The 27107-nt window shown below is 35.3% G+C and overlaps 1 protein-coding gene across 4 annotated transcripts in view; it reads right to left on the bottom strand.

The window, feature by feature from the left end:
* Window positions 1-27107, bottom strand: part of LOC150107798 (kinase suppressor of Ras 1-like) — a 441142-nt gene that overhangs the window by 280172 nt on the left and 133863 nt on the right. For all 4 annotated transcript variants that reach the window (XM_090391553.1, XM_090391555.1, XM_090391554.1 and 1 more), the window contains exons 5-6: window positions 24602-24768; window positions 245-305 (exon numbers count right to left, since the gene is read on the bottom strand). In XM_090391553.1, coding sequence (XP_090247679.1) covers window positions 245-305; window positions 24602-24768 — 228 coding nt within the window. The remainder of the gene's footprint in view (window positions 1-244; window positions 306-24601; window positions 24769-27107) is intronic.

Raw genomic sequence — 27107 nt, 5'->3', positions numbered from 1 at the left:
CCTCTAACAAGCAAGGTGATGAAGTTCCAACAAGCATGAAAGTCAAATTCAGTTTCTACCACAATAATTAATTATTAACAAAGTGTCATAACAGCATTTTGAGCCAATGTAATAAAAAAAAAAAAAAACTTACAAATTGTTCAACATCACATTCAATATAAAAAAAAAAAAAACATTCTATGGGTAACTTCTTGTCCTATAACATGTCTAATGAAAATTTTGATAATACTATCAATAATATTACCTGTGGTGAATTACATGACCCATACCAGGAATCTTTGGAGAGCGTGGAACAGGAAACACATCTATGAAAAAGAAATAAAAAGGTGAAGTAGATAAGTCTGTTTACATATAGTCAATATGAAACGATTTAGACTTCATACATTATTAATGCAAATATCAACAGTGAAAACATTCAAAGAAAATATACAAGATTCAGCAATAATTTATTCAATGCTCAAGTAAGTTGCATGTTAAGGGTTAAGTGTTGGATGGAACACTTGCTGGAGGCTTGAAGTAAAGCAGTACTGGGACAGGATTAAAATTGCAGAGATCTCATACTGTAACAAAGCCTGACACCATTGAGTGCACCCTACCAAGTTAGGGCTCTAGTCATTTGCCTACTGAGTTTCATATAGTTTTGTGTTGCCTTTATGCAAGTGTTATAATTTTATATTGTACTCCATGAAGATGTCTCTGTGAATGAGATGAAATATCAGAAGAATTAAACATTGGTTTTAATCCTTTCCCAGTACTATTTCACTATTTTACATTTAGTCTTGAATGGATCTGATTATGGTTTTGAATTTGGATATGGAATAAACACTGTGGCACTGATAGGCCTTTGTGAAATTGAAGTTATTGCTATATCCCTCTTTTTGCTTAGGCTGCCCAACTTATGCAAATTTATCCACATGATATCTAAAATCAGATGGTGACTAATTAGGAGCTGAGGTCATTGCAGTTACCTAGACTTATGCTGGATGAGTACATCAAGAAAGGAACAGCAATGGGCTCACCCTTATCACCCAACTTAGCCAACTTTTTTCTTTAACACCTAGAAGAAAGCATTTTCACCCTCAATCCAAAATCAACAATTTGGCTATGGTACATTGATGACTTTTTTGCAGTTTAGAGTTACACAGAACCAGAATGTTACTTGTTTCTACAAAAAAATCAACACCCTACATCCTCGTATCAAGTTCACACTAGAGAAAGAATCATTAAAAGGTATTTCCTTTCTTGATGTATACATCTAGCATAAGTAAGAAGGATCCATTTCCACTTCTGTCTACTGAAAATCAACTTTTTTGATTGACTTTTTTCAACTTTTTCTTTATCCACAATACATCAGCTCAATATCCATCTCAAAAACATGGAATCATAAAATCTTCAGTGTCCAGAGCACACAAGATTTGTTCTTCTGAAGAATCTCTAAAACAAGAATCGGAGAGTGTCAAATTTCCAATTACCGTTTATGGATATATAATCCAATAATCCCCCCACACACACACCCTGCCAAAAAATATCAACCACTCTCCTACAAATCGCAACCCAGACAAGAAGCCCACAGGATCCCTATACCATATATTAAAGGCATCTCTGAACATGCTGCAAAAATTATTAAAAAATATCAACTCACTGCTACCTATAAACCCATCAACCAAATTCAAAACTAGCAACCTTCTCTAAAAGACAAACTCTCACCAATGATGCTACCTGGCATATATGAAGTACTATGTTTGTGTAACTTGTCTTACTATGGACAAACAGGAAGATCTGTAAATAAATATATCTCTGAACATCAAGACCACATCCATCTTATCAAACATCACAAATCTGTCCTTGCACAGCATGAAATTGAAAACGCTCAACACAGGATCCAATGGCAAATGCTAAGCTGCTACATCCATATATAAACATTAAAGTTTACATAAAGAAAGTGTTGAAGCTGTATTTGGGAAATTGCTGCATGCTACTGTTTTTTGAATTTATTTCCTATTGTTCAATAATTGTACTTATGATGATGATGCTTAAAATATTTACATAATAAAAAAATTATTTACTGTGGCATATGTGTTATTCTATAGTTATGGATACTCCATAGGTTTCACTATATAAGAAAATATACAGACCTGGAAGTTCAATTGCTGGGAATGTAGAAATGCACTGCCAAATTACTTGATGAGTACTTATTATGGATGACTTAAATTATTGAAATATTGATTGGGGTAGCAGAGAAAACTAATGATAAGAACAAAGGAGAATTTATTGAGCTGTTGCATGACAGCTTTCTCAAGCAGCATGTAAAGAAGCAACTCGAGCACAAAGAATGTTGCATTTGATCATAGCATCAGAATCTGACTATCCTGCCGCCAGTAGGTGACAGGGATCATGCTGCATTTTCTTGGGAAATATCTAATTGTGTTGATGCTCCGATTAGAACAAAGTCCTAATTAGGCACCATCTATGTTGAGGAAAAAAAAAAAACAAAACAGAGAGAGAGAAAGCAGGTATTAATTATGCCTTAAGATGACTGTCTCCCAAATTTTTGGTAAATTTATATAACCATACTTGTTGCAGTTTGGAGCATGTTTCAAGGATTCTGTTGATTCCAAAAACAATCTCTCTCTAACTTCTGTTAGAGAGAGATTCTGTGTAGCATTTTTGTTTTTTTCCGATCGATCCTGTGTGAAAGGTATCTGATGCATGGTCTGCGAGACCCAACTTGACATAATAAGAGTGCCAGATGTATTTTTTATGTTCGCTGAGACAGAAGACGTTCACAGTTCTTCCTTTCTCTCCGTAGTAAGCTCAGTCACAGGAACAGGCCACTTCATAGACTTTTGAATGTGATAAAGAAGGGATTCTGTTCTTGGGTAAATGGATGAGAGTTGCCAATTTGACATAAGGTTTAAATATGGTGTGTAGCTGACATTTATTAAGAACTCTAGATATCTTTTCAGATGTGCCTTTGAATGTATGGGATGGTGACAGTTTTGCTGTGGTCTTGTGTGGTAGATCATTTCTGGGGAACATTTAGTATTTTTTCTATCCTATGGAGATTATAGCCATCAGTTAAGAAGGTGTGACGTGAGTGAGTTCAGCAGTGAGAGCAATGTCGTTGGAGCAAATAGTTCTAACTTTTTGGGCTAGTGTTTTTAGTACCATACTGTTGAGATGGGTGATGGTGTGACTGTTCATGCAAATATCTCCCTGTATGTGTGGGTTTCCTATAAACAGAAATAGATAAAAAAAACCACCTGGAAGATGTGTGATTAATAGAGCTATATGCACGAAAAGTTGCAAAAGGAGAAAGAAAGAAAGAAGTAGGAGAACAAGCAAAGTTTGCAAAAAAGTTTGCAGTGACAAATATGCAGAGGCATTTACCTCAGTTAATAATGCAATTCAGCTGTTTGAAGAAATGGATATAACATGGAGTGATTTAGTAAAGTAGATAGAATGACACAAGATGCAACTACTTGCTACAACATTTATGCAGAAAAGAAATGACAAACTATGTGCAGACTGAGTTCGAGGTAATGTACACATTTTTAAAGAAACCCACTCCTGCTGTTATCTCATCCCCATAAGATGAGCTTACACCTTCCACAAATCAAGCATCTTGTGAACCATTCTTAGAACGCTCTGCTGCAATGCCTAAATTTGAAGAATTTTTAAAAATATTTTATGTTGATGGCCTAGCCTCGCTTGCTTCTTCTGATGAATTTCCCAATTAATAAAACAACAGCTTTGAAGAATTATTCTTGCTATATGTGTTTCCAGTTGATTATGTTTCATTATTTATTACAGTACTGCATATAGTGATTTTATGTTATAATTCATACATTGTATTATTTTACTTTAAACAAAGAGACCTACACATTTTAGGATTCAGGCATATAGTGATTTTTGATTTATGACAGAACCCCATTTCAAGTCAAGGACTAGCTGTAGTTTTATTGTATTACCAAATACAGTACAGAGACATTTACAGTTGATGTACTATATTTAGATATAATGAACATAAATAGAGAAATGTGGAATGACAATCCCTATATAATGACCTCCCTGACACGATACTGCATAAACACAAGTAAAACAGCCTTATTGTAACACCAAACACCATAACTAAATACATTTTCCTAACAACCTATTTCAAATTTTTAGCTGCAGAAATTGCATGGCAACACCTGTTTATAATGCAATCATTTGTAGAAATAATTTATGTAAAGTAAATAAAGATGTACATGCATATATATCTTGAAATAGATTTGAATTGCATTTCAGATTTTCTATATTATCCTTCTACCAGACTAATTCACATCAAATTAGTCTGGTAGAAGGATGGTAATTATGATTCATTTTTTTGAAGTAGTTTTGTTGTATCCATTACATATCAGATTGCTTATAATTTTATCCAGTTCATCTAACAAAAGGAAATCAGAACAGCAGATCGTAACAATCATAAATACTAATTCTACAAATAAAATTCTATTGAAAAAATTTCAACTAACATGCCATATAAACTTTGTGAAAATGTGCTGCCCAACAATGAAAAATATAACATACAGCAAAGCGAGTTTTCATGGGCAGTGAAACTTGTGCAAAACACTTCTTCATGTGAACATGTTAAGTGATCTTTTCAGTAAGTTCCTAGAGTGGATGGGAAAAAGGGGTAGCCTGTCAGAGAAAGAAGAGAATACTTCAGAACCAAAATAGAATGCAAGGAAAATTCAATGTTCTCAACCTTCGTTTTCTTATATCTACCTGAGAGGACAAGAAAAAGTATATTTGACTGTCGCATTATGTTTAGTCCACAAACTTGGGAGAAGTTCCTGCAAGCATTCTCTAATAGAAGCTATGAGTATAAGATCATTGGCAAATGCCACGGACATCATCAATACTGGCTGAGCTATGGAGGCTCAGACATAATTTGCATTGATGTATACACAGATGTATGATGAATTTAAACAGAATGTTAAAAGAAAGGTAGTTAGTCTATATTACAATAAGGTTGGGCAAAGAATGCTTTAGAGACCACATGTCAAACTTCTTTAACCTCCCTACTAGCTGAAGTTGATCAAATACATGGATCACTTTACATTTCAAGGAGGAAAACTTGAGCAGTCTTTTATCTTTCTTCTTGTAATTATTCTACTCCACCATTAATCCCTTAAAAGCTTGATTTAAGGGAGTTGCAACCTCTGAGTTGGATTGACTGCAAGGAAACTGTTTTACTTGGAGTCAAGTAGTAATTTCCTATATTAGAACTTGTCTTTCAATATTTTAATGTTTTAAATAGTTTTAATGGCGCATGTGAACTAGTCATATTTAAATAACTTCAATGGCTTACACATTAACAAAAATTATATGGCATTTTATTCACAAACTCCACTATATTTCGTCAAATGTTACATAGACATCGTTAGGGAGATAGATTATTAACTACATTTAAACATGAATTACAATAATGAATCATAAATCATGCAGATATTAGCTCGCATCTCAGGTACAGTTGCAGCATATGATATTACACTATTAGAGTTCAAAGGAACAATCAATAATTTGAAATAATTATTCATTAAAAAAAAAACTTATGAACAATTAATAGTGATCATTTCTCAAAACTTGGATACTGGCATGAAATCTGATCGGTTGAGGTGAGGACAATTTCATAGTGTTTCATATGTTTTAAGAGAAAGACAGTAAAATTTGAACTTGTTGGAATGAAGAAATTTTATCTGGTTCTAAAGAACTCTGTGCTTAGTGTCAATAGCGTGGGAAGAAAGGCCTGACTTGTCAGATTGCAAGAATGGCCATTCTGTCCAAAACAGCAAAGATGACATGAGCAGGGTACTTGATCGACACTTGGTATGGAAAGAGGTAGTAATGTTGGATTCTGATTATGTAGAGATTAGAATAAATATTATTTGATTCAGAATCCAACATTATCTTCCATCACAAAGCTAGACTTGTAAATATCATTTAATGTAAACAACTTATTTTACAATTTAATATTCATATAACTACTTTAATTTTGTCTAATATCTAATTATTTAATCAAAGATATATGTATTAATAATGAAAAAACTGTATTAAATATTATTAAGCTATTTTATTTATTACTATATTAATATTATAAGAACTTGTATTTGATAATTTAACTGCGCATTAATTGAAATATTAATATTCTCTATTTATTCTTATTTGTAGAAGTTTAGCGTTATGCAATACCTCAATTTTATTATATTTTGTTTGGTTGTCATGGAGACGTAAGTGAGCGAGCACGTTTTGGAACACCACATGAGGAGAAGGTTTATTAAAAAGAGTTTTAGAGAGAAAGCACGAGAATAATTTAGCGGGAGGAATAGATATAAAAAGGGAAGAACGCTGAAAATATAAGGAGATTAGATTATTAAGAGAAAGGAGAGGATTGGCATTAGGTTGGAATCGGAGCATTCGAGAATCACAGTGCAATAATAGTGAGTCGGCAAGTCACTCAAGCAGCTAATAAAGTCTACTAGTTGAGAGGCAGTTAGCTAATAAATTGTAGAATAACAATTATAGCTACGGAAGACAGCTGAGTGACTACTAAATAGACTAGCGATATTTGAGTTGAGATTCAATTTCAGGGCCGACCTTTCAAGGACATACAGAACCTTGAAGCAAAGTACAGAGTTATTAGTGAATAGTAGAGGCTGTAAAATTGAAGTTTACCGTTACCTGTGTTTAGAATTGTAGTGTCTAAAGAATTAATTGAATGCCGGAAGAATGAACAGCTATGAATATAAAATCTCAAGTTAAGGAATTATTGTGTATTGCCTTAATTCATAAGAGATCAGTAGTAATTCATGCAAGAACATTGTTTATGTGTATAGTGATCGACGATTAAATCAGTTATTGCTTAGAAGATTTATTTAATGAGTGCCATATACTGTTTAAGTGTTTACAGTTATAAAAAGTGTTTATGTATAAGTAGATGAAGAAAAAAAATTATCAGTAAGAATATTCCAACTATTAATATTCCTATGCAGAGATGTGAGTGCGTTTCATCCTAGAATTTCCTTATGTTAACAGTAACTATTGAGAAGATTAGCTAAGGTGTAAATTTAAAAGTGTTTGTTTGTGAAGAGGTATTACTGCAATTTTTTGTTGTAATTGGAACTTAGGAACCGTAAGAAGACTGTATTATAGAGATGACAGATTTACCATGGTCTGAGTTTGTATGACTGCATTTATCAGAGAAGCAAAATTTTTGTGATATTTTAATTACTGATTTGAAGTTAAGTGTAAATTGTGATTCTAAATTAAATGTTTGATTATGTTAATCTAAAGTTGTGTTTTGCCTGAATCGCTTGTACTGCACAATTCATAAAATATTAAAACCAAAGCGGGTAAGTTAAGTAAGTTAAATATACTCGGCCAGTATATATATTAAGGAGAAATAGTTGAGGGTTGATTTATCTTCAATTCTTGAACTAATTCAGATATAGAGTGGCGCAGTCTATAAATATAAATTTTCTCTATATTTGTATTAGAAATCAACTAGCAACTATTTTTTAGTTAAGAACATCGTAATAACTAAATGTCGGATCCAAAGTATAGATTGAGACGAAGTAGGATCCAACAGTAACATATCCTTTGTAGATGTAGGAAGGAAGACTGCTTCTCAGCTGATCTGAAAGGAGCATACAGATTGAATTTATGAAGAACGTTTGCTATTGGTTCTAAGATACCTTTAATGTAGAGTATTGAAATTCTTTTCACATCGAATTAGTCTGGTAGAAGGATGGTAATTATGAATAATTTTTTGAAGTAGTTTTGTCGTATCCATTACATATCAGATTGCTTATAATTTTATTCAGTTCATCTAACAAAAGGAAACCAGAACAGCAGATTGTACGAGCTCTATGTACAAGACTCTTGATAATATCCATTTCAGTGATGAATGATGGTGGAGAATGAGTTAATGTATCTGCCAGTAAAGGTGGGCTTCCGATAAACTGAAAATTCCACATGACTTGTGGGATTACAAATTAAGGTATCATATAATGGTTATCGGATTCGCATTTAGTGCTTAAGGGTCAAAGCTATATAACTGAGAGGAGACCTCCACATAGCCTTTAAATGAATGCGGAGAACCGACCAGGGCTTCTGACCTAATGTCCAATCCTCACCTTCTCGTGGTGCACCCTGTTGGGTATCTACTTGGATACTGAACGAACGAGGATGGGCTGGCAATTTGGAATTTAGCCGACCAAATTGTATTCTTATTGGTTAAACCAAAATAAAAAATACTGGTACAACATGACAAAAATTCATGCTGGCTGGGGTGTCGCCCGGTTAAACAAGGCCCCCGTTGTTTTCGCCAGGGAACCAGGGCGAACAGCGAAAAGTCAGCTACTGGAACAAATCTGAAATCAAACCCCAATTCAACATCACCAGAGTTAAACATCGGTACTATCAACGTAAGAAGCCTGAGTGGCAAAGAAATGGAGCTAGCTGAGGAATTAGATAAGTCCCATATTGACATAATAGGTGTGACTGAAACAAAAAAGACCAAAACTGGTGAGATCTTTCTGAGCAATAAATACAAAATTTTATATTCAGGCAATGACAATCAAGGAAAAGAAGAAGTAGCCATAGTATTGAACACAAAATACGAGGCTAATCTTCTTCAATGGCAGTCAGTCTCAAGTAGAGTAATGTGGGCAAATATGAGAATGGGGAACTGGACAACGAGACTTATTTGTGCCTATGGTCCCACAGAAGGTTCTACTAAGGTAGAAGTGGAGGAATTTTTTGAGGCTTTAGAAAAAGCAACTGACACAATGAAAAAGGAAAAGTTGGTCCTTGTTGGGGATCTAAATAGCAGAGTAGGAAATGATTGTGAGACATACAAAAATATTTTGGGAAAATTTGGAGAAAAGAGCAAAGTTAATAATAATGGCAAATATCTTTTGGATTTCTGCACAGGACATGGACTGGTTATAACTAACACCATGTTCCAAAATAAAAATGTGCACAAATTCACATGGAGAGAAGAGGCAAGGAATAAGAAAAGTCTCATTGACTATGTGATTGTTGAGAGTGATGTTTTCTCCCTAGTGCAGGACACCAGAGTGTGCAGAGGATTTGAAATTGGAAGTGATCACTATTTAGTCTTGAGCAGGATAAAATTGAATTTCATATTGAAAAGAATAACATGCAAGAAAGTTTTAAAGCGAATAAAAGTTGAGCAGCTCTCAGATGTGAACTGTAGACTAAAATACACAAAGATTATTGAAGAAAAAATGAAAGATTTTGAGAATAGGAACCAAACCTTGGAGATTCAGTGGCAAGCCTTGAAGAAAACTGATTGATTCAGCCAGAGAGACATGTGGTGAGGTTTTTTGCAAGGATAGAAAAATGAGAACTCCATGGTGGATACAGGAAGTTAAAGAGGCAGTGAAGGAAAAGAAGAAAGCATATCAAAAGTTCCTGTCAAATAAGTCAGCTTGTGCTCTTAGAGAATATAGTGACAAATGCAAGAATGCTAAACACTGTGTAAAACTAGCTAAACAAAAGTCATGGGAGGACTTTGGCAAGAATATAGAAAATAAATATCAAGAAGGTGGCAAAATATTCTAGAGGTTGTTAAAGAAGCTTAGGAATGGCAGAAAGAGTGCTGTAAAAGGAGTTAGAGATGATAAAGGTTACATGAAAACAGGAGAAAAAGATATCCTTGAGGTATGGAGTAATTACTTTGAAAAACTACTAAATGAAACAAGCAGTGACGATAGCACAGTGGTAAAAAAACACTGTCCAGGCATGCAGTCAGGAATACATATCCATACTTGAAGTAGAAAAAGCCATCAAAGGCTTGAAATGTGGAAAGGCAGCAGGAGTAGATGATATTCGACCAGAAATGCTGAAGTATGGTGGTATAAGAGTATTACAGTGGCTGCACTGCATAATTCAGAAAGCCTGGACAGAGGGACGAATTCCCAAATGATTGGAGTAGAGCTCTCGTAGTACCCATATATAAAAAGGGAAATAAAACTGAATGTGAGAATTACAGAGGTATTTCCCTACTGTGTGTTCGTGGCAAGATCTATGCAAGTATACTTGAGAAACGGTTGTTGAGAAGAATTGTGGAAGAACAAGTTGGATTCAGGCCAAATAGAGGCTGTCAGGATCAGATCTTCACTTTACGACAAATAGTCGAGAAAGCATGGGAATATAACAAAGATCTGTATTTAAGTTTTGTCGATTTGGAAAAGGCATATGACACGGTGCCAAGAGAGAAGCTATTCAATACGCTGCAGTTATATGGTGTCGATGGGGCATTATATCAAGCAATGTTTAGTCTTTATTTGAGTTGTAAGTCAGCAGTTAGAATTGAAGGAAGTACAGGAGGATGGTTTAACGTTAAATCTGGTGTGAGACAAGGATGTACATTAACCCCCTCTGTTATTCATTATCTATATGGATCACATTATGAAATAAAGTGGTATTAAACATGATATCAAAATTGGAGATGTTAATGTCAGCTCTTTGCTTTATGCGGATGATGTTATACTTCTAAATAAATCCGCTACAAGTCTGCAAGATTCTCTGACTAAATTGAATAGCTGTTGTAATAGATATGGTATGAAGGTCAGCAATAAAAAGACAAAGACAATGAAAATAAGCAGAATCATTGAAAATGTCAACTGTGTTGTGAATGGAGAACCTGTGGAACAAGTAAAACATTTCAACTACTTAGGCACGATTTTTACTGAAGATGGTAAATTAAATATAAAAATAGACAACAGAATCAGCAAAGCTGGTATGGTGGGAAGTCAATTGAATAAATTCGTATGGAATAAAAGAGAAATTAGTCGGAACACTAAATTAGCTGTATACAAGACAGTGTTCAAACCAGTTTTAACTTATGGATCTGAGAGCTGGGCCATTAGTAAAACACTTGACCAAAGACTAGAGACCTCAGATATGAGAGTCCTGAGAAAGATTACAGGCATGAACAAATGGCATCAATGGCAATATCATATTAAAAACGAGGATATTAGGAAAGAACTTGACATTGTCAGCATCCAGGAATGCTTTAGAGCTAATCTCAGGTGGTATGGTCACTTAAACAGAATGGGCGAGGAAAGATTAACAAAACAAGTGTTCTCTGCCAGGTTGGCAGCAAAACGACCCAGAGGAAGACCAAGATATAGGTGGATTGATACAGTACAAAGTGCCTTTGACGATAGAAATATAAGATCTGATAATGTTGGAGTCTTAACAAGTAACAGACTGATTTGGAGGAAAATTGTAGATAGGAAGTTAGTAATGATGTAATTTTTTTCATGTAGTACTATCATATTTTGTACACCCCTTGAGGGTACATGGCAGGAATTTGATGATGATGGATTCCCATTCAATAGTGAACTTGATATGAAAGTACAAGGTTTATTTTCTCTAGAAAATGAAGTAATTTTGACTCAGATTGCTATACAGCAAATATATCATCAACAAATGTAACCATACACGAGGCTGAGGACTCTCATTTTACTAGATGTTCCATAAAATAATTAGTTAAGGCTGATGACACAGGACTGTCCATTGCTGTTCCTTCTATCTGACTGAATATTAAGTTGTTCACAACTTATTATTCATGTTCGCATGGCATAATAAGTTATTATGCCATGTAAAATAGCCTGCATTGATGGTTAATTTAAATAGGTTAACAATGTCATCTGGAAAATGAGATTATAAAAACTGAAAAGCGTCTTGTAGTAGTATGTTGGTGAATAGTGAGACTATGTCAAAAGCAACCATAAACTTGTTATTAGGCAGATATAGATAATTTATTTTCTCTTTAAAGCCAAGACTGTTTTTGATATAAGAGCTGGTGTGGCATGTGAGATTCCGAATATGATGAGAGAGATGTTTTGCAAGGTAGTAAGTGGGAAAGCCAATAGAGTCCACTGTTGGGCATAGTGTTTTGAAATGGTTTTGTATTTTAGGAAGATCATAGAGATGAGGCAGATGGGCATGATAAATTCATAACCTATCAACAGTAGTGAGATTCCAAGATAGTACATTGTCTAATAATTTATTTAATTCATTGATTTGACTTTTTATTGGATCCCTTCTTATAACATTGTAGGTTAACCTATCTCTTAATAAGATAATGAATTTATGATTATACTCTGTGGTATTCATGACAACAATGGTATTACTTTTGTCAGCCTTTGTGATAACAATATTGGTGTCCTAGTGTGGGGAGTGAAGAGCTTGCATTTCTGAGAAGGGTATATTTAAAGGAGGTAGTTGCGATTTAACCATGCGGTTAGCTGAGTGGCTATGTGCTTCGCAACCATATGCCTGGGAAAGGAGTGTCTTGGGTTCGATTCTGTTGCTGATGCGAGGAGCTTAGGATCTTTCTCAGACATAACTGGTCTTGGGCGTGGCAAGCAGGATTTTTCTCCCCAGTTTATCTGGGGGTTTTTCATCCCGCAAGCAGGCAAACTGGCCTTGAGAACTCAACACTTCTACAGGTATAGGATACACCGGGAGGCATAGGCCTAACAACCTTATCCTTGTGTACTGTTACGGTTAAATGAATAGAAAACCCCTCGACACTGCAAGGTAAAAGAAGGTAAAAGGAAGAAGTTTTGATTTATATAGACTTTGGGCAATCTCAAAATGTAATTTATTTGCTTCATCTGTGCATAATTCACCACTTGTTGGTAGTCTATTGGCTAAATTTATAACTAGTTGTTGCAGTTCGACTCGGTTATTGGTTGAATATCGTGGCTGTTTCTTCCTTCTAATATTAAAATTTCAAAACTTATAAATTAATCTACATTTATGAACGAAATGTGGATGTCTGGCCAAGGATAGCGAAATATGAGAAATTAATTCAAAATGGTCTTGATTGAGAATCCTTTTTAAAATACTTTCAAGTTCCAGAAGTTGAGCATTATTTAAATAAAAATGTTTCTTCATTTTAGGTATGTGATTTACAATAATGTCTTGCTTGCTTTTTGATAAATCTTCCATACAGAATGCAAATGGATAGTGTCTTTAATTTTAACAAAATTAGGAATGATATCAGCAGTGTAATGCTTAAGGAACACAGGTCTATTATGCAGATTAGCTTAAATTTTAGCAATAAATTTACTTATTACTGGAAATATTTTCAATCTTGTATTAAAGACAGTGCAATGGAAAAAGTTATTTTATTCAGGTTTTAACAATTAATGAAAATATCATGGAAATTATTTTCAAATGGATTCCTGGAATGTAATTGTTAGATATTTATTAAATAGTTAACAAAATTAAATGTGTTTTAATTAAATAGTATTTATGAAATGCTATTCATCATGATTACAGTTTTAGCTATGGTTTGCATTAATGAACAAATAACATTAAACTGTATTACTTGCTTTCAGATTTTTGAGATTTTTTTTTTCCAAAAATACCACAAATTTATACTGAGTAATATTTCAAAATAACCACAGCCTTTCACCTTTTAGCTTAAAAATGCAATGATTGATTTTTTTCTTTTTCTTTTTAAAAGAAAGCACATTTCAGTGATAGCATCCAATTTATAACTGCTTTCTCTCTCTCTCTCTCTACACACAGACACACACAATCTACCAATAATTGTCTGAACACCCGTGTTATTTGAAGTTATGGAAGATTCCAGGTTTGTGTAAAAAAAAAAAAATTAAAAAAAAAAAACCAGTATACAGATAGTAAGAAGTAGTATTTCATCATAGCAGTTGAATACAGGTGGTATGGTAACATGACATGAACGCATTGGCTTCGAGTGGGGGGCTGTTATCGTGTGCTATCCCATTGGTAGCATATCCATTTGTGCCATCGCCTTTCCGTGCAGCATCCAAAATCAACAATTGGCAATGTTATCAACAAATTTAGACATTCTGCCATCACTAGTCCAAGAAAACACCCAAGGTTGCTGCCGAAAACGACTGACAGGGATAGGAAAGTGTTAAAATGGGTGGCACACAAAAACTGGCTATAATCAGCACAGACCATCCATGATGAGTTCCAGAGTGCCAGTAACACAATGGTGAGAACTAATACTGTATGAAAAGAACTTCGTTTACTGGGTTTCCACGGAAAAGCAAGAGCAACAACACACAAGCCAAATATCACAACAATAAAAAATGATCCTTGCCTGGCCTGGTGCAAAGAGCATGTGAACTGGACAAGTGACCAGTGGAAAACAGTACTCTGAAGCGATGAATCGAGGTTTTCACCTTTTTCCAGTCTGATGGCAGAGTGTGGATGTGGAGGCAGTGGTTAACTTTTGTTACCACAGTGTGTTGCACCCACAGTAAAGTTTGGTGGTAGTGGAGTAATGGTGTGGGGTGTACTCAGCTGGTTTGGAGTGGGACCACTAGTCATTGTTCATGGTTCCATGAAGGCAGATCAATTCTGGTTAATCAGGTGCTGCCTACACTGTGGAGTTTTTATGGAATGGACCCATGTTACTATCAAGACAACAATTCCCAATGCTACAAAACTGCAGTTGTTATGGAATCATATGAAGAGATGGGGGTTAAAAGACTGACCTTGCCTGTGCAGAGTCCTGACTTCAACCCATCGTACACCTGTGGGATGAATTGGAGCGGCGATTGAGGTCCAGAGCAGCATGTCCTAAATCTGTCGGTGAATTCAGTGCTGCTTTGATGGAGGATGGAGACAAATTCCATCTGATGTCTGCTGCACATCGATGGAAAGCCTCCCTCAAAGAGTGCAGGAGGTGATCAAAGCCAAAAGTGGACATACCCGATATTAAGGTTCACCTGCAAGTATCAATTGTAAATTGCTAAAGTGTTTGGACAATTATTGGTAGCATATATAAGCATATCATATGCAGATAAATTCCATATTTGTTTATTTTGAGGTATTTCAATTACAACCTCCTCCCAACCTTCTCTCTACTCATTTATACAGGGAGTACTTCGCTGTATAAAATTTCAAATGAGTAGGAAATTAGAAAGTAGTTATTTTCTGTTTCAGGCATGTACAGGGAGTATTTCATAGGGTGCTTAAGGGTCAAAGCTGTATAACTGATGGAGACCTCCACATAGCCTTTAAAGGGAAAATTTGGAAAAAAGAGCAAAGCTAATAATGATGGCTAATACTGTTGGATTTCCGCTCAGGACATGGACCGGTTATTACTAGCATAATGTTCCAGAATAAAAATGTGCACAAATTCAAATGGAGGGAAGATGCAAGGAATAAGAAAAGTCTCATTGACTATGTTATATTATTGATAATGTTTTCTCACTAGAATGTGCGAAAACATCATTTCAAATCCTCTGTACCCCCTAGTGTACAGAGGATTTGAAATTAGAAGTGATCACCATTTAGTCTTGAGCAAGATAAAATTGAACTTCATATTGAAAAAAAAAAAAAAATGTAACAAGTTTTAAAGTGAATAAAAGTTGAACAGCTCTCAGATGTGAACTGTAGACTAAAATACACAAACATCATTCAAGAAAAAATGTGAGAGTTTGAGAAGGGGAACCAAACCTTAAAGATTAAGTGGCAAGCCCTGAAGAAAGCATTAATTGATTCAGCAAGAGAGGCATGTGGTGAGGTTGTCTGCAAGGATAGAAAAATCAGAACTCCATGGTGGACACAAGAAGTTAAAGTCAGTGAAAGAAAAGAGGAAAGCATATTAAAATTTCCTGATGAATAAGTCAGCTTTTGCTCTTAGAGAGTACAGAGTCAAACGTAAGACTAAGCACTGTGTAAAACTAGCTAAACAAGTCATGGGAAGACTTTGGTAATGACAGAAAATAAATATCAGGAAGGTGGCAAAATTTCTGGAGGCTGTTGAAAAACCTCAGAAATGGAGGAAAGACTGCTCTAATAGAAACTGGAAATAATAAACGTGACATGAAAACAGGAGAAAAAGATATCCTTGAAGTATGGAGTAATTACTTTAAAAAATTACCAAATGAAACAAGCAGTGATAGCACAGTGGTAAAAAACACTCAAAACAGGCATGCAATTAAAAATACATATTCGTACTTGAAGTAGAAAAGCCATCAAAAGCCTGAAATATGCAAAGGTGGCTGTTATGTAAAGCATTTGAAATTGATGTACTTACTATATTCTGATAGTTTGTAACAATTTTTAATTTTTTTTTTTATTGTAATTTAAAGCTATTAAGTGTTGAGGTATGTGTGGTTGTTTGTTTAGACATTCTGTTTATGCTAACGTAGGCATCGTGTCAGCTATCATACACAACTTCTCACTTGCACACTCCATGTAAACATGGAGTGTGCAAGCTCGCCGAGGAGTTTGATGGGTGATTGACAGCTGACAGAGTGTTCAGTATCAGAGTAATGAGGAAAAAAATAAAAAATAAAATTGAAATTTGAGAACATGAGATATGAGATTATGATTTTGGTCTTAGGAAGTGTTGAAGTTTTATGTGACAGTCAGTCACATAAAATTACGCTTCTACTAATGTAATATTAGTAGAAGATTTTGAAAAGGAATTGTAGAACTGCGAGTCTTTAAACTAGAGGAGTGGAGACTGTCGACAAGTATTCAGTAAATAAAAGAAGATATGCAGTCGACGTTCTAATTGAATGTTCAAGGAAAGCTGAATGGAAAGTTTTGCCTTCTGTCTTAAGGACACTGGATTACTATGGAAAAAGCAATTGGTGAAATTTGAAACCGTAAAGTGGCTTAATACGAAGAGCTCAACTTAGATATGTTGCTCATGAAGTGTATATTTGTCATACAATTTACAAAACTTGTAAACTGTGTGACAAATAGAACTGCAAGCGGTAAGAATATTTATACTTCAGTGAGAGGAGGAATATTGTATGCTACATAAGGGAGATAAAAAAAAAAAAAGGATCCCATGGAAAAGTACAAGAAAATTTTATATTTTTGGAAAGCACCTAACAAAGAAACTGACTCTGATGAACATTTTTGTTGTTGTGAAAACAAGGTGTTTAGTCTGGTAGGTGTCATTATGTTAAACAATCCAATAATAGAATGAATCAGAGAATGAATGATTTTACTATTTTTGAATAAGAAAATCTCTAAAGTGTAGATTTATTTTAGAAGGCCTTGAATCCAGTTATATTTAATTGTAATTTTATCATCATCATCATCATCATCAAATTCCTGCCATGTACCCTCAAGGGGTGTACAGGATATGACAGTACTATATGAAAAAATTACATCATTACTAACTTCCTATCTACAATTTTCCTCCAAATCAGTCTGTTACTTGTCAAGACTCCAACATTATCAGATCTTATATTTCTATCGTCTAAGGCACTTTGTACCGTATCAATCCACCTATATCTTGGTCTTCCTCTGGGTCGTTTTCCTGCCAACCTGGCAGAGAACACTTGTTTTGCTAATCTTTCCTCTCCCATTCTATTTAAGTGACCATACCATCTGAGATTAGCTCTGCTAACGCATTCCTGGATGCTGACAATGTCAAGTTCTTTCCTAATATCCTCATTTTTAATATGATATTGCCATTGATGCCATCTGTTCACGCCTCCAATCCTTCTCAGGACTCTCATATCTGCGGTCTCTAGTCTTTGGTCAAGTGTTTTACTTCTGACCCAGCTTTCAGATCCATAAGTTAAAATTGGTTTGAACACAGTCTTGTATACAGCTAATTTAGTGTTCCGACTAATTTCTTTCTTATTCCATATGAATTTATTCAATTGACTTCCCACGATACCAGCTTTGCTGATTCTGTTGTCTATTTCTATATTTAGTTTACCATCTTCAGTAAAAATTGTGCCTAAGTAGCTGAAATGTTTTACTTGTTCCACAGGTTCTCTATTCACAACACAGTTGGGTCGCAGCGGCGTGCGTTGAAGGTGCCGGGCGTAAGCCCGCCTGGAGCCGCCGTTGGTGCAGATCTTGGTGGTAGTAGCAAATACTCAAGTGAGAACCTTGAGGACTGAGGTGGAGAAGGGTTCCATGTGAACAGCAGTTGAACATGGGTCAGTCGGTCCTCTCAAAAAAGAAAAAAAATCCATGACTAATGAAAACAAAACCACTCATCATAGGAAGTCAGATGATGTTGCCAAAAAGAAATAATGGAAACATTCTCTACAATGGATTGTTGTGGATTTTAATAAAACATCAAAGCTCTCTTGCCTATTTTCATTATCTTTGTCTTTTTATTGCTGACCTTCATACCATATCTATTACAACAGCTATTCAATTTAGTCAGAGAATCTTGCAGACTTGTAGCGGATTTATTTTATAAAAGTAATTTTATTAAAGTGTATATATTGTTTTAGTTTAGTTAAATGTATATATTTTTTTATTTGGTTTTGAGTCAATAATTTTCTGGATTCTAAAAGAAATAGTTAAAAGTCATTGCACCAAACAGATTTGAGCCCTTGTGTGATTAATAAACATTCAGAGTATAAAAACAATCTTTACAGAGATAAAGTAAATGACATATAACACCGATATATATATGCAATAAGTGGTCACTTTATTAGGAACTGCATTTAATAGTGAGTTGGACCCCCCCCCAGTTTGTCTTAAGAATGGCCTCTGTTCTCTGTGGCACTGATTCAACTAAGTATCAAAAATGTTCATCTGGAATTGTCCACGCTGTCACAACAGCATTGCACGACTGCTACAGATTGGACACTAGCATGTTGTTCAATTGTGAATGGCTCATTCCAACTCATCCCAGAGATGCTCTATTGGGTTGAGTCTGGGGGCATGAGCTGGCTGCCGAAGTAAAAGTAACTCGCTGTCATGTTTCTTGAACGACCATTTCAACGCATTACATGGATTGTGGAATGGTGCACTGCCTTGCTGAAAATACCACATGAATATGGGTAACTGCAGCTATGAAAGGGTGATCGATGATGACGTTAAGATAGGATATGGCATTCAGGAGGTGTTCAACTGGTATCAGGAGTCCTATCGTGTGACAAGAAAACATTCCCCACACCATTCCACTCCCAACACTAGCCTGAGCTGTTGCTACTTGACAGGAAGGGTCCATGGCTTCTTATCACTGGTATCATATTCTGGTTCTGCCATCAGCATGCTATAGAACAAACCAGGACTCATCAGACCAGCTGACATTTTTCCAGTCATCAGCTGTTCGATTATGTGCCCACTGAAGCTGCATCTTCCTGTTCTCAACATTGGGATCCAGGATGGTCCTCTGCTCCTGTATCCCATCTATGACAGTGTTCAACAAAATGTGCACTCTGTGATGAAGTTCCAACTACCACCACTGTTGTACTGAGCTGTGATTTGACTGGTTGTGGCCTCCTGTCAAATTTCACAATCTTTGCCATTCTTCTCTGACTTTGTGCACAAAAGAGTTGTTTCCATCCAGAGAACCATTAGCTTGAAGTTGTCTGGTTAATACTCCATTCCTGGTATACCCTAAACACTGTTGTGCAAGAAAATCCCAGAATAGTAGATGTTTGCAAGATACTGGAACCAACGATCACACCACACTTGAAATCACTTTAAGTCATGCCTTTTACCTATTCTGATGCATGAAACACAAACAACAGAGCTGTTGGATTCCGATCTACCTGATTTATATAGTAAGTTGCAGCTACATGACTCAACGTTGTTGTCATCTTCTTCATGTAGCTTCCAGTTCTCTCTGTTGGTGGCTTTCCTTTTTGTTTCTGCATAGTCATGTGATCCTGTCCATGATCTTATATCTTCAAGCCATGTCCTTTGTTTTTTGCCTCTTGATCCTTTTCCCATAATATTTCCTTCTAAAACTTAGTATATCCTCTGTCCTGCTGAACCTCACAGTACATGTGGACAGACTTATGTGTTCGTCGAACATGTTGTTTATTATTTTAACGGTATAATAGAACACAGAAACTAAGTAAATAATTAATTTATTAACTTGATGCTGATATTTCGCTGGTATTATAACCAGCATCTTCAGAGCACAAAAACACTGTTTGTCACAATACGCGAGACTAAAACAACATGGTGTACTTAAACAAAATTGTAGCAGCAACACAAAGACTAAAGTCCTGATTTTGGCGCCCTCTATCTGAAAGAAAAAAACTATCATATATTACTAGAGTCCTAGTTTTTTCTTAATATGACTGTCTCCCAGATCTTCAGCAAGTTAATACAGCCATATTTGTTGAGATTTGGAGTGTGTTTTAGGGCTTCTGTCGCCTCTAAGAACAATCTCTCTGATTTATACGTTTTTTTTTTTCAGATAGAGGGCGCCAAAATCAGGACTTTAGTCTTTGTGTTGCTGCTACAATTTGGTTTAAGTACACCATGTTGTTTTAGTCTCACGTATTGTGACAAATAGTGTTTTTGTGCTCTGAAGATGCTGGTTATAATACCAGCGAAATATCAGCATCAAGTTAATAAATTAATTATTTACTTAGTTTCTGTGTTCTATTATACCGTTAAAATAATAAACAACTCACAGTACATGTCCTGCCAATCTCATCTTTCTCTGGATCATTTCCTGTAATAAAGATCTCTGTGTTCTCATTCTCTGTAGGACATCTATATTTGTCGCATGTTCTGTACATGAGATTTTCAGAGCTCTCTTATAGTACCACATTTAGAAAGCCATTATTGCAAAAGGGTGGTAGCAGACTGGAAGTGTCTAATTATAGGCCAGTTTGTATGTGTCATCAGTAGTTGTTAAGGTGTTGGAGAAATTAGTGAGAGACCCATATATAGTGTTGGGCAGATGAGGGTAATGTTATCGATCTATGAGAATCAACATGGATTTTTTAAGGGGTGCTCTTGCTTTAGTAATATGATTGCCTTTTATAATAAAGTGACAAGAGCATTAGATGAGGGAAAGGCATATACTGCTTTTTTTGGATTTTGCAAAGGCATTTCATAGGGCACCACATGATACGCTGATATTTAAGTTGCAGCATATGGGTTTAGATGTCAGGTTAGTCAACTGGATTCAGGATTGGCTATCTGATAGGTATCAGAGAGTTGTGTATGGTGGGGCAATATCCAGGAGACAAAAGGTAACAAGTGGGGTTCCACAGGGCTCAGTACTGGGACCTGTATTGTTTAACCTCTATTGACATTGTCAATGGATTGAAAGAGGATATTCAGTTGTTTGCAGATGATGTGAAGCAGGCAGGGTTATTAGTAACAATGCAGGTGTAGCAACCCTGCAAGAGAATTTGAATAAACTGGACAGATGGGCAAATGAATGGGGGGCATCAATTTAATGCAGTAAAATGTCAAGTCTTGAAGTTTGGAATACATAGATGGGAGGCTGTATATTCAATTGGAGGAGCTGTACTGGAGGAAGTAGGGAAGACAAGAGATCTGGGAGTGATGACTGATAGAAAACTGAAATTCAGGGAGCATACTGCAAAGATGGTGAAGGTAACCCAGAGGACTGCTGCGATACTAAGAAGGACGCTGACCTGCAGAGATAGAAGAGTCATCATTCCATTGTATAAGACTGATCAGACCACACTTAGACTATTGTTCTCAAATTTGGTCCTCAGGTTTTGAAGGGGATAAATTAACTGTGGAAAGGGTACAGAGGCAGAGAACAAAGATGGTTTCAAGACAAGATTGTACAATGTTAGTTATGAGGATCAGTTGAAGGAATGTGGACTGTAGAGTTTGGTGAATAGAAGAAGGACAGGTGATATGATTGAGACTTTTAAACTGTTGAGAGGCAGTTACAGGGTTGATACTGGGTGGAACAGCAGGAAGGAGTGATGACAAGGGGGCTATCCCTAGAAGTTATGAAAGGAAGCTGTGAGCAAGAGGGCAAGGAGTGGTTTCTTTGCATGGAGGGTGGTTGAACCATGGAATGCATTACCTGATAGAGTGGTGAGAGCAAGAATGATCAATGAGTTCAAGGAGTGGTATGATAGACTTTGTGTCTCCTAGCAAGGTCCTCCTACGATGAGTCTCTTGACTCCATGGAGGCCTGAATAATAATAATAATATTTTTTCTCACCAGCTGAACATCAAAAATAATTATAAGAAAGACATTATTAATAATATTTTAAATGCATGTTATGTAAAGAGCTTAGCCAATACATAAAAATTTGTTTCATAACTGTTTATTTCAATTCATAATGAGCAATTCTGGAAAATGGGGAGATGGGGGAATTGCAGCACAGAATACTGCAAATAACAAATTTTATAAATGTTGCGAAATGTAAAAAGATTTACATACTGTTTTCTGTAGAGAAAAATGTGTGTGAAAAGTGAGTATTCATTCTGTGAAGTGATTTTAATTTCTAAGATTATGAATAAACAATAAAGAAAACTGAATTAACAAATAGCAACTTTTTAAAACTCTAACACAGTGTTTCTCAAACTTTTTTCGACTACGAAACACTTCACAAATCCTGAACTTTTCACAGAACACCTTGGTTATTTTGTAATGTATAAATTAATAATTAATTGGTAATTTAGCTGATTTTTTATTATTAATCAATAACTGATAATTAACTAAACATCGTTCAATTAATTTGCACTGACAAATTAATTTAAAAATGACAAATTCCAGAACTTCTCGCGGAACACCTATTCACTTTCCGCAGAACACCAGTGTTCCGAGGAACACCGGTTAAGAACCACTGCTCTAACATATGAGATTCTGGAATATTGTGGTGAAAGCAAAAACATGTTGTGGCCAATAGGGAGGTTAAGCCACTTTTTCAAAGTTTTCTTTATCCAGAAAACTAAGAGTTCCATCAAATGATAAATAGCAGACTACTGTGGAAGAAAATTCTTTGTATTGGACTATCACATAATAACTGGTACAACCCCTTGAGGACAAACATAATAAACAATCTTGATGACGGTTTCTGCTCTTATGTTTAAATATCAGTTCTTAATGAAAATATATCATCATCATATCTTTACTTTTGGTTTCTGAATTTAGTTTTCTAATTTCTATTAATTATAAACTTAGCTAGCTTATTTATTTACAATTCATAAAAAAAAAAAAAAAAATTTCACTTTGCCTTACTCAGAGAAAGAGAAGAATTACATTCCAGGGTGTGCAGCAACTCATTAGTCCTTTTACAACCAAGTCGGATAAAGGTAATGGCTATACAGTCATACTGTTGAACTTTGCAAATGTGTTTGATAGGATATTACATGAAATCCTAATATATAAATTGCATCAAATGAGTATGGATATGAAGCTGGTGCTGTGGATAAGAGAATGGTTGATGGAGAGATATCAGACAAGTGCACAGTCCTATAGAACGCCTTAACTAGTGGTATGCAACGGGACTCTGTACTTGGACACTGTTTGATTTGTTCATCAATGATATAGGAAATAATCTGAGGGGAAATATTTATTTCTTTGCAGATGATGCAAAATTAGGTGGAGCAATAGTCAACAAAGATGATATTGATATTTTACAGGATGATTTAAATAGACTGGAAATATGGGCCAGGAAGAATGGATGACAATTTAATGTGGCAACATGTAGGGTTATGCATTTTGAAATGAAAAGATTACCAGCTTTGTACCATATACTGACGGAACTGTATCCAGGAAGTTCATTGAAGCCAGAGATTTGGGGGTGTTGGTGGATTGAAATTCAATGGGCATATTGCAAAAGTGGCCAAAACAGCTCTCATAGGAATACCTGGTATTAAGGAACACTGTGACATGCAGAGATAAGAAGGTTATTATTCCTCTTTATAAGGCTTTGATAAAGCCTTATCTGATTATTGTATGCAGATTTGGATGCCTGGGTTTCTTGGAGATGTGGATTCAGAGGCGAGTAACTAAGATAGTGGCAAGATGGTATGATGCTCCATATGCAGAAAGAGATTGAAGATTTCTGGGTTACAGAAGCTGGTTGATTGGCAGATAAGGGGAGTCAATATGATAGAGACATATAAGTTGCTTTGGGGAGAGGAGGATTTACAGGATTGATGTGCATGAAATAGTTCAGTACATGAATAATGTGAGGAAAACTAGAGGTCATCGTAAATTGAGTAAGAATGTGGTTAGCAAGGTAGTGAGAACTAGATATTTTGCTTGGAGAGTGGTGAATGAAGTGGAATAGATTGCCAAAGTCAGTTGTGTGTGCTTTGTTGGCAAATAATTTCAAGGAAAATATGACAGGAATTAACAAATGTTGATTAACGCTTTTAAAATAGACCTTCCACAATCGGTCTAAATAAGCTGTTAACTGTAAACTCAGTAGCATTGTATTATTTCTGTTGTAATATTTATTGTGTTATATTGTTTTTTGGAAGTGATAAAAAAAAAAAGCAACATAATGAGATAAACAGCTAGTTGTATCTATAAGATTTACATTATTAGTAAAGAACATCTCAAAAACAAAAGACTGATGTTCGTTAAGTGAAAATTCACACACAGTTTTAATGTAATGTTTAGTAACTTTCAGCAGCCAAAACACAGAAGCCCAGGATACCATATTCCATGCAATGTCAATGTCACTTATTTACCTTTTTTTTTTAATATCTGAAGAAATGTATCAAAATAAAAATGATTTATAACAATGCTAATAAAACTCAAAATTTAAAAGTTGTAGAACTACTTACTACAACATAGGCCATCAATTACTAAACACATTCTTACTCTGAGCTGGTGGATCATCTATAAAACATCCATCCATCTGCTGATCTGGACTAACGAATGGTGGAGAACGATTAGGTGAAGAAATAAGAGGTGACATATGCCCATATAACCCAGAAGAGTCAAAACCTGGTTCAGTTGCTAGCCTGCGACGAGGAACATTATCACACCTGCCAAAAAGTAGATTTATCATACATAAGAACATGAAAATATAAGTTTAAAATACATCATGCAGTATGTTAAAATTACAAGAGAAGTAACTTTTGTCTTTAAGGTGATATAAAACAATATAAAAACTGAAAAGATAAAGATCTTCTTCATAATCTTCTAGGTCCACAGCAATTAATTAAAAAAAATTGTTAAATGAAATAAGCTGTGAGAGCAGTCATAAAATATTCAAGAGAAATACAATCACAATACAATCTTATCATTGGATACCTGAAATATGGAAAGGCAGCAGAAGTAGATGATATATGACTGAAAATGCTGAAATACTATTTTATACTGCTGTATAAAATAATTAGTTTCAAATTTCTATAAATTAAAAATTTCCATTTGAAAAAAAAAAAAAAAAAAAAAAAAAAACTAATTTATTAAAAAGGAAAGATACTGACTGGTTCAGTATCATTAACACAAAAATGTTGCTGATCCTTTCTTCCACAGTTACATGGTGATAAGCATTTATTATAACAACATTATGGAGACAACAACTACTGTTTCAGAGTAACAACTTCAATTTAATATAAAACAAAATTAATACCTGATTTTGACCTTCATATCAAGGTCGTCATCTAGAGTATACATGTATCTCCCCGCCCTCCCAAACACACACATACAATAAAAAGACCAAAACAATGAATATAGGCAGGAGCACAGAAAACTTCAGCTGCATTCTGAATGGAGATCCTATAAAACAAGTAAAATATTTCAGCTATTTAGGCACAGTTTTTAATGAATATGGCAAATTTATTTTGGAAACAGACAACAGAATAAGCAAAGCTGGTATGGTGGTGGTGGTGGTGGGGGGGGGTCTGATGAATAAATTTATATGGAATAAGAGATAAATTAACCAAAACACAAAACCAGCAGTATACAAGTCAAACAAGTTTTAAGTTATAAATCTGAGAGTTGAGTGTCAGCACTTGATCACAGACTAGAAACCACAGATGAGGATTCTGAGGAAAATTAGTGAGGAGTGAACTGATGGCATCAATGGCAGAATCATATTAAAAATGAAGATATTAGAAAGGAACTTGATATTATTAGCATTCAAGAATGTGTCAGCGGAATGGGTGAGGGGAGGTTAGCAAAAATATTTGATGCCAAGATGGCAAGATTTCATTTTACTACGGCACTTCTGACTGAATCAATCACCCAAAAGTGCCTTAGAAGAACGAAATGTTAGATATGACAATATTGGAGTGCTCACAAGTAATAGATTGATTTAGAGGAAAATTGTTGATAGGAGATTAATAATAAGATAAGCTTAATAATGTAGTGCTGACACAGTCACCTGATACACCAGTAGTGAATTTCCTCTTTTGGGATACTACACCTCCATATACAACTTTCTGACAACCAGTCACCGATCCAACTCAGAAGTCTATTACCCAATCCTGTCATTTCAATTTATTTAACAGCTTGTCGTGTGGCAGTCTATCAAAAACTTAGCATGATAGACTGCCACACACACACACACACACACACACACACTGTATATGCATCTCCCCTGTCCAAGACTTTTGTCACCTTGTTATAGTACATAAGCAAGTTGGTAAAATGCAACCTCCCTTTAACGAACCCATGCTGTCCATTAAAAAGAATTCTACTGCAGTCCATCCAGTTCACTAGCTTCTATAACTTCAGACAAGCAGACATGATCTACCTTCCACAAACCTATGCTACCAACCACAGAGAATGGCAGCATTCTCTGTGGTTGGCAGAGACTGCTGATATTAACTCATTTCTGTAACCCCGTTCTCATCAATCTCTCTAGTACTTTCACAATTCTAGATATACAGATTGCCCTATAATTTGTAGCCACAGCCTTATCACTACCTTTAAACCACTCTCTTGGAATCCGTGCCATTGTAAGATTCTTATTAAACAGGCATGCCAATGCTACCGACAATTCCCTGGAACATTTCCTTAAGACACACAGTGATGTCATCAAATATTATCACCTTTGTGACATCAAGTTTATTTATTTGCTCATACACCTCTTGCTCACTCACAATTAAATCATCCTCTCCTATCTCCTCCACACTTGAGTTTCTCATAATTTCACCCTGATGAGGATGAAACACTCTTATAAATTTATCACTATATACTGCAATGTCTTCTGCATCAGTTACCCTTCTACCATTTTTATCCATTAAGATAACATCATCTTATCATAATCATTCTTCCTTCTACTTGCCACATATCTAAAAAACTCTCTATGGTTTTTCTTGGCCTGATTTGTTAATTTCTGCTCATATTGTGCTTCTTTTGTGCTTACTAAGTCTTT

This window comes from Typopeltis vanoorti, chromosome 4 (genome assembly GCF_054136105.1).
Source record: "Typopeltis vanoorti isolate ZY-2024b chromosome 4, IOZ_Tvanoo_1.0, whole genome shotgun sequence".
In the NCBI taxonomy this organism is placed as follows: domain Eukaryota; kingdom Metazoa; phylum Arthropoda; class Arachnida; order Uropygi; family Thelyphonidae; genus Typopeltis; species Typopeltis vanoorti.
Note: the sequence above shows the minus strand (reverse complement) of the source record. Positions and strands in the feature narration are given on the sequence as shown.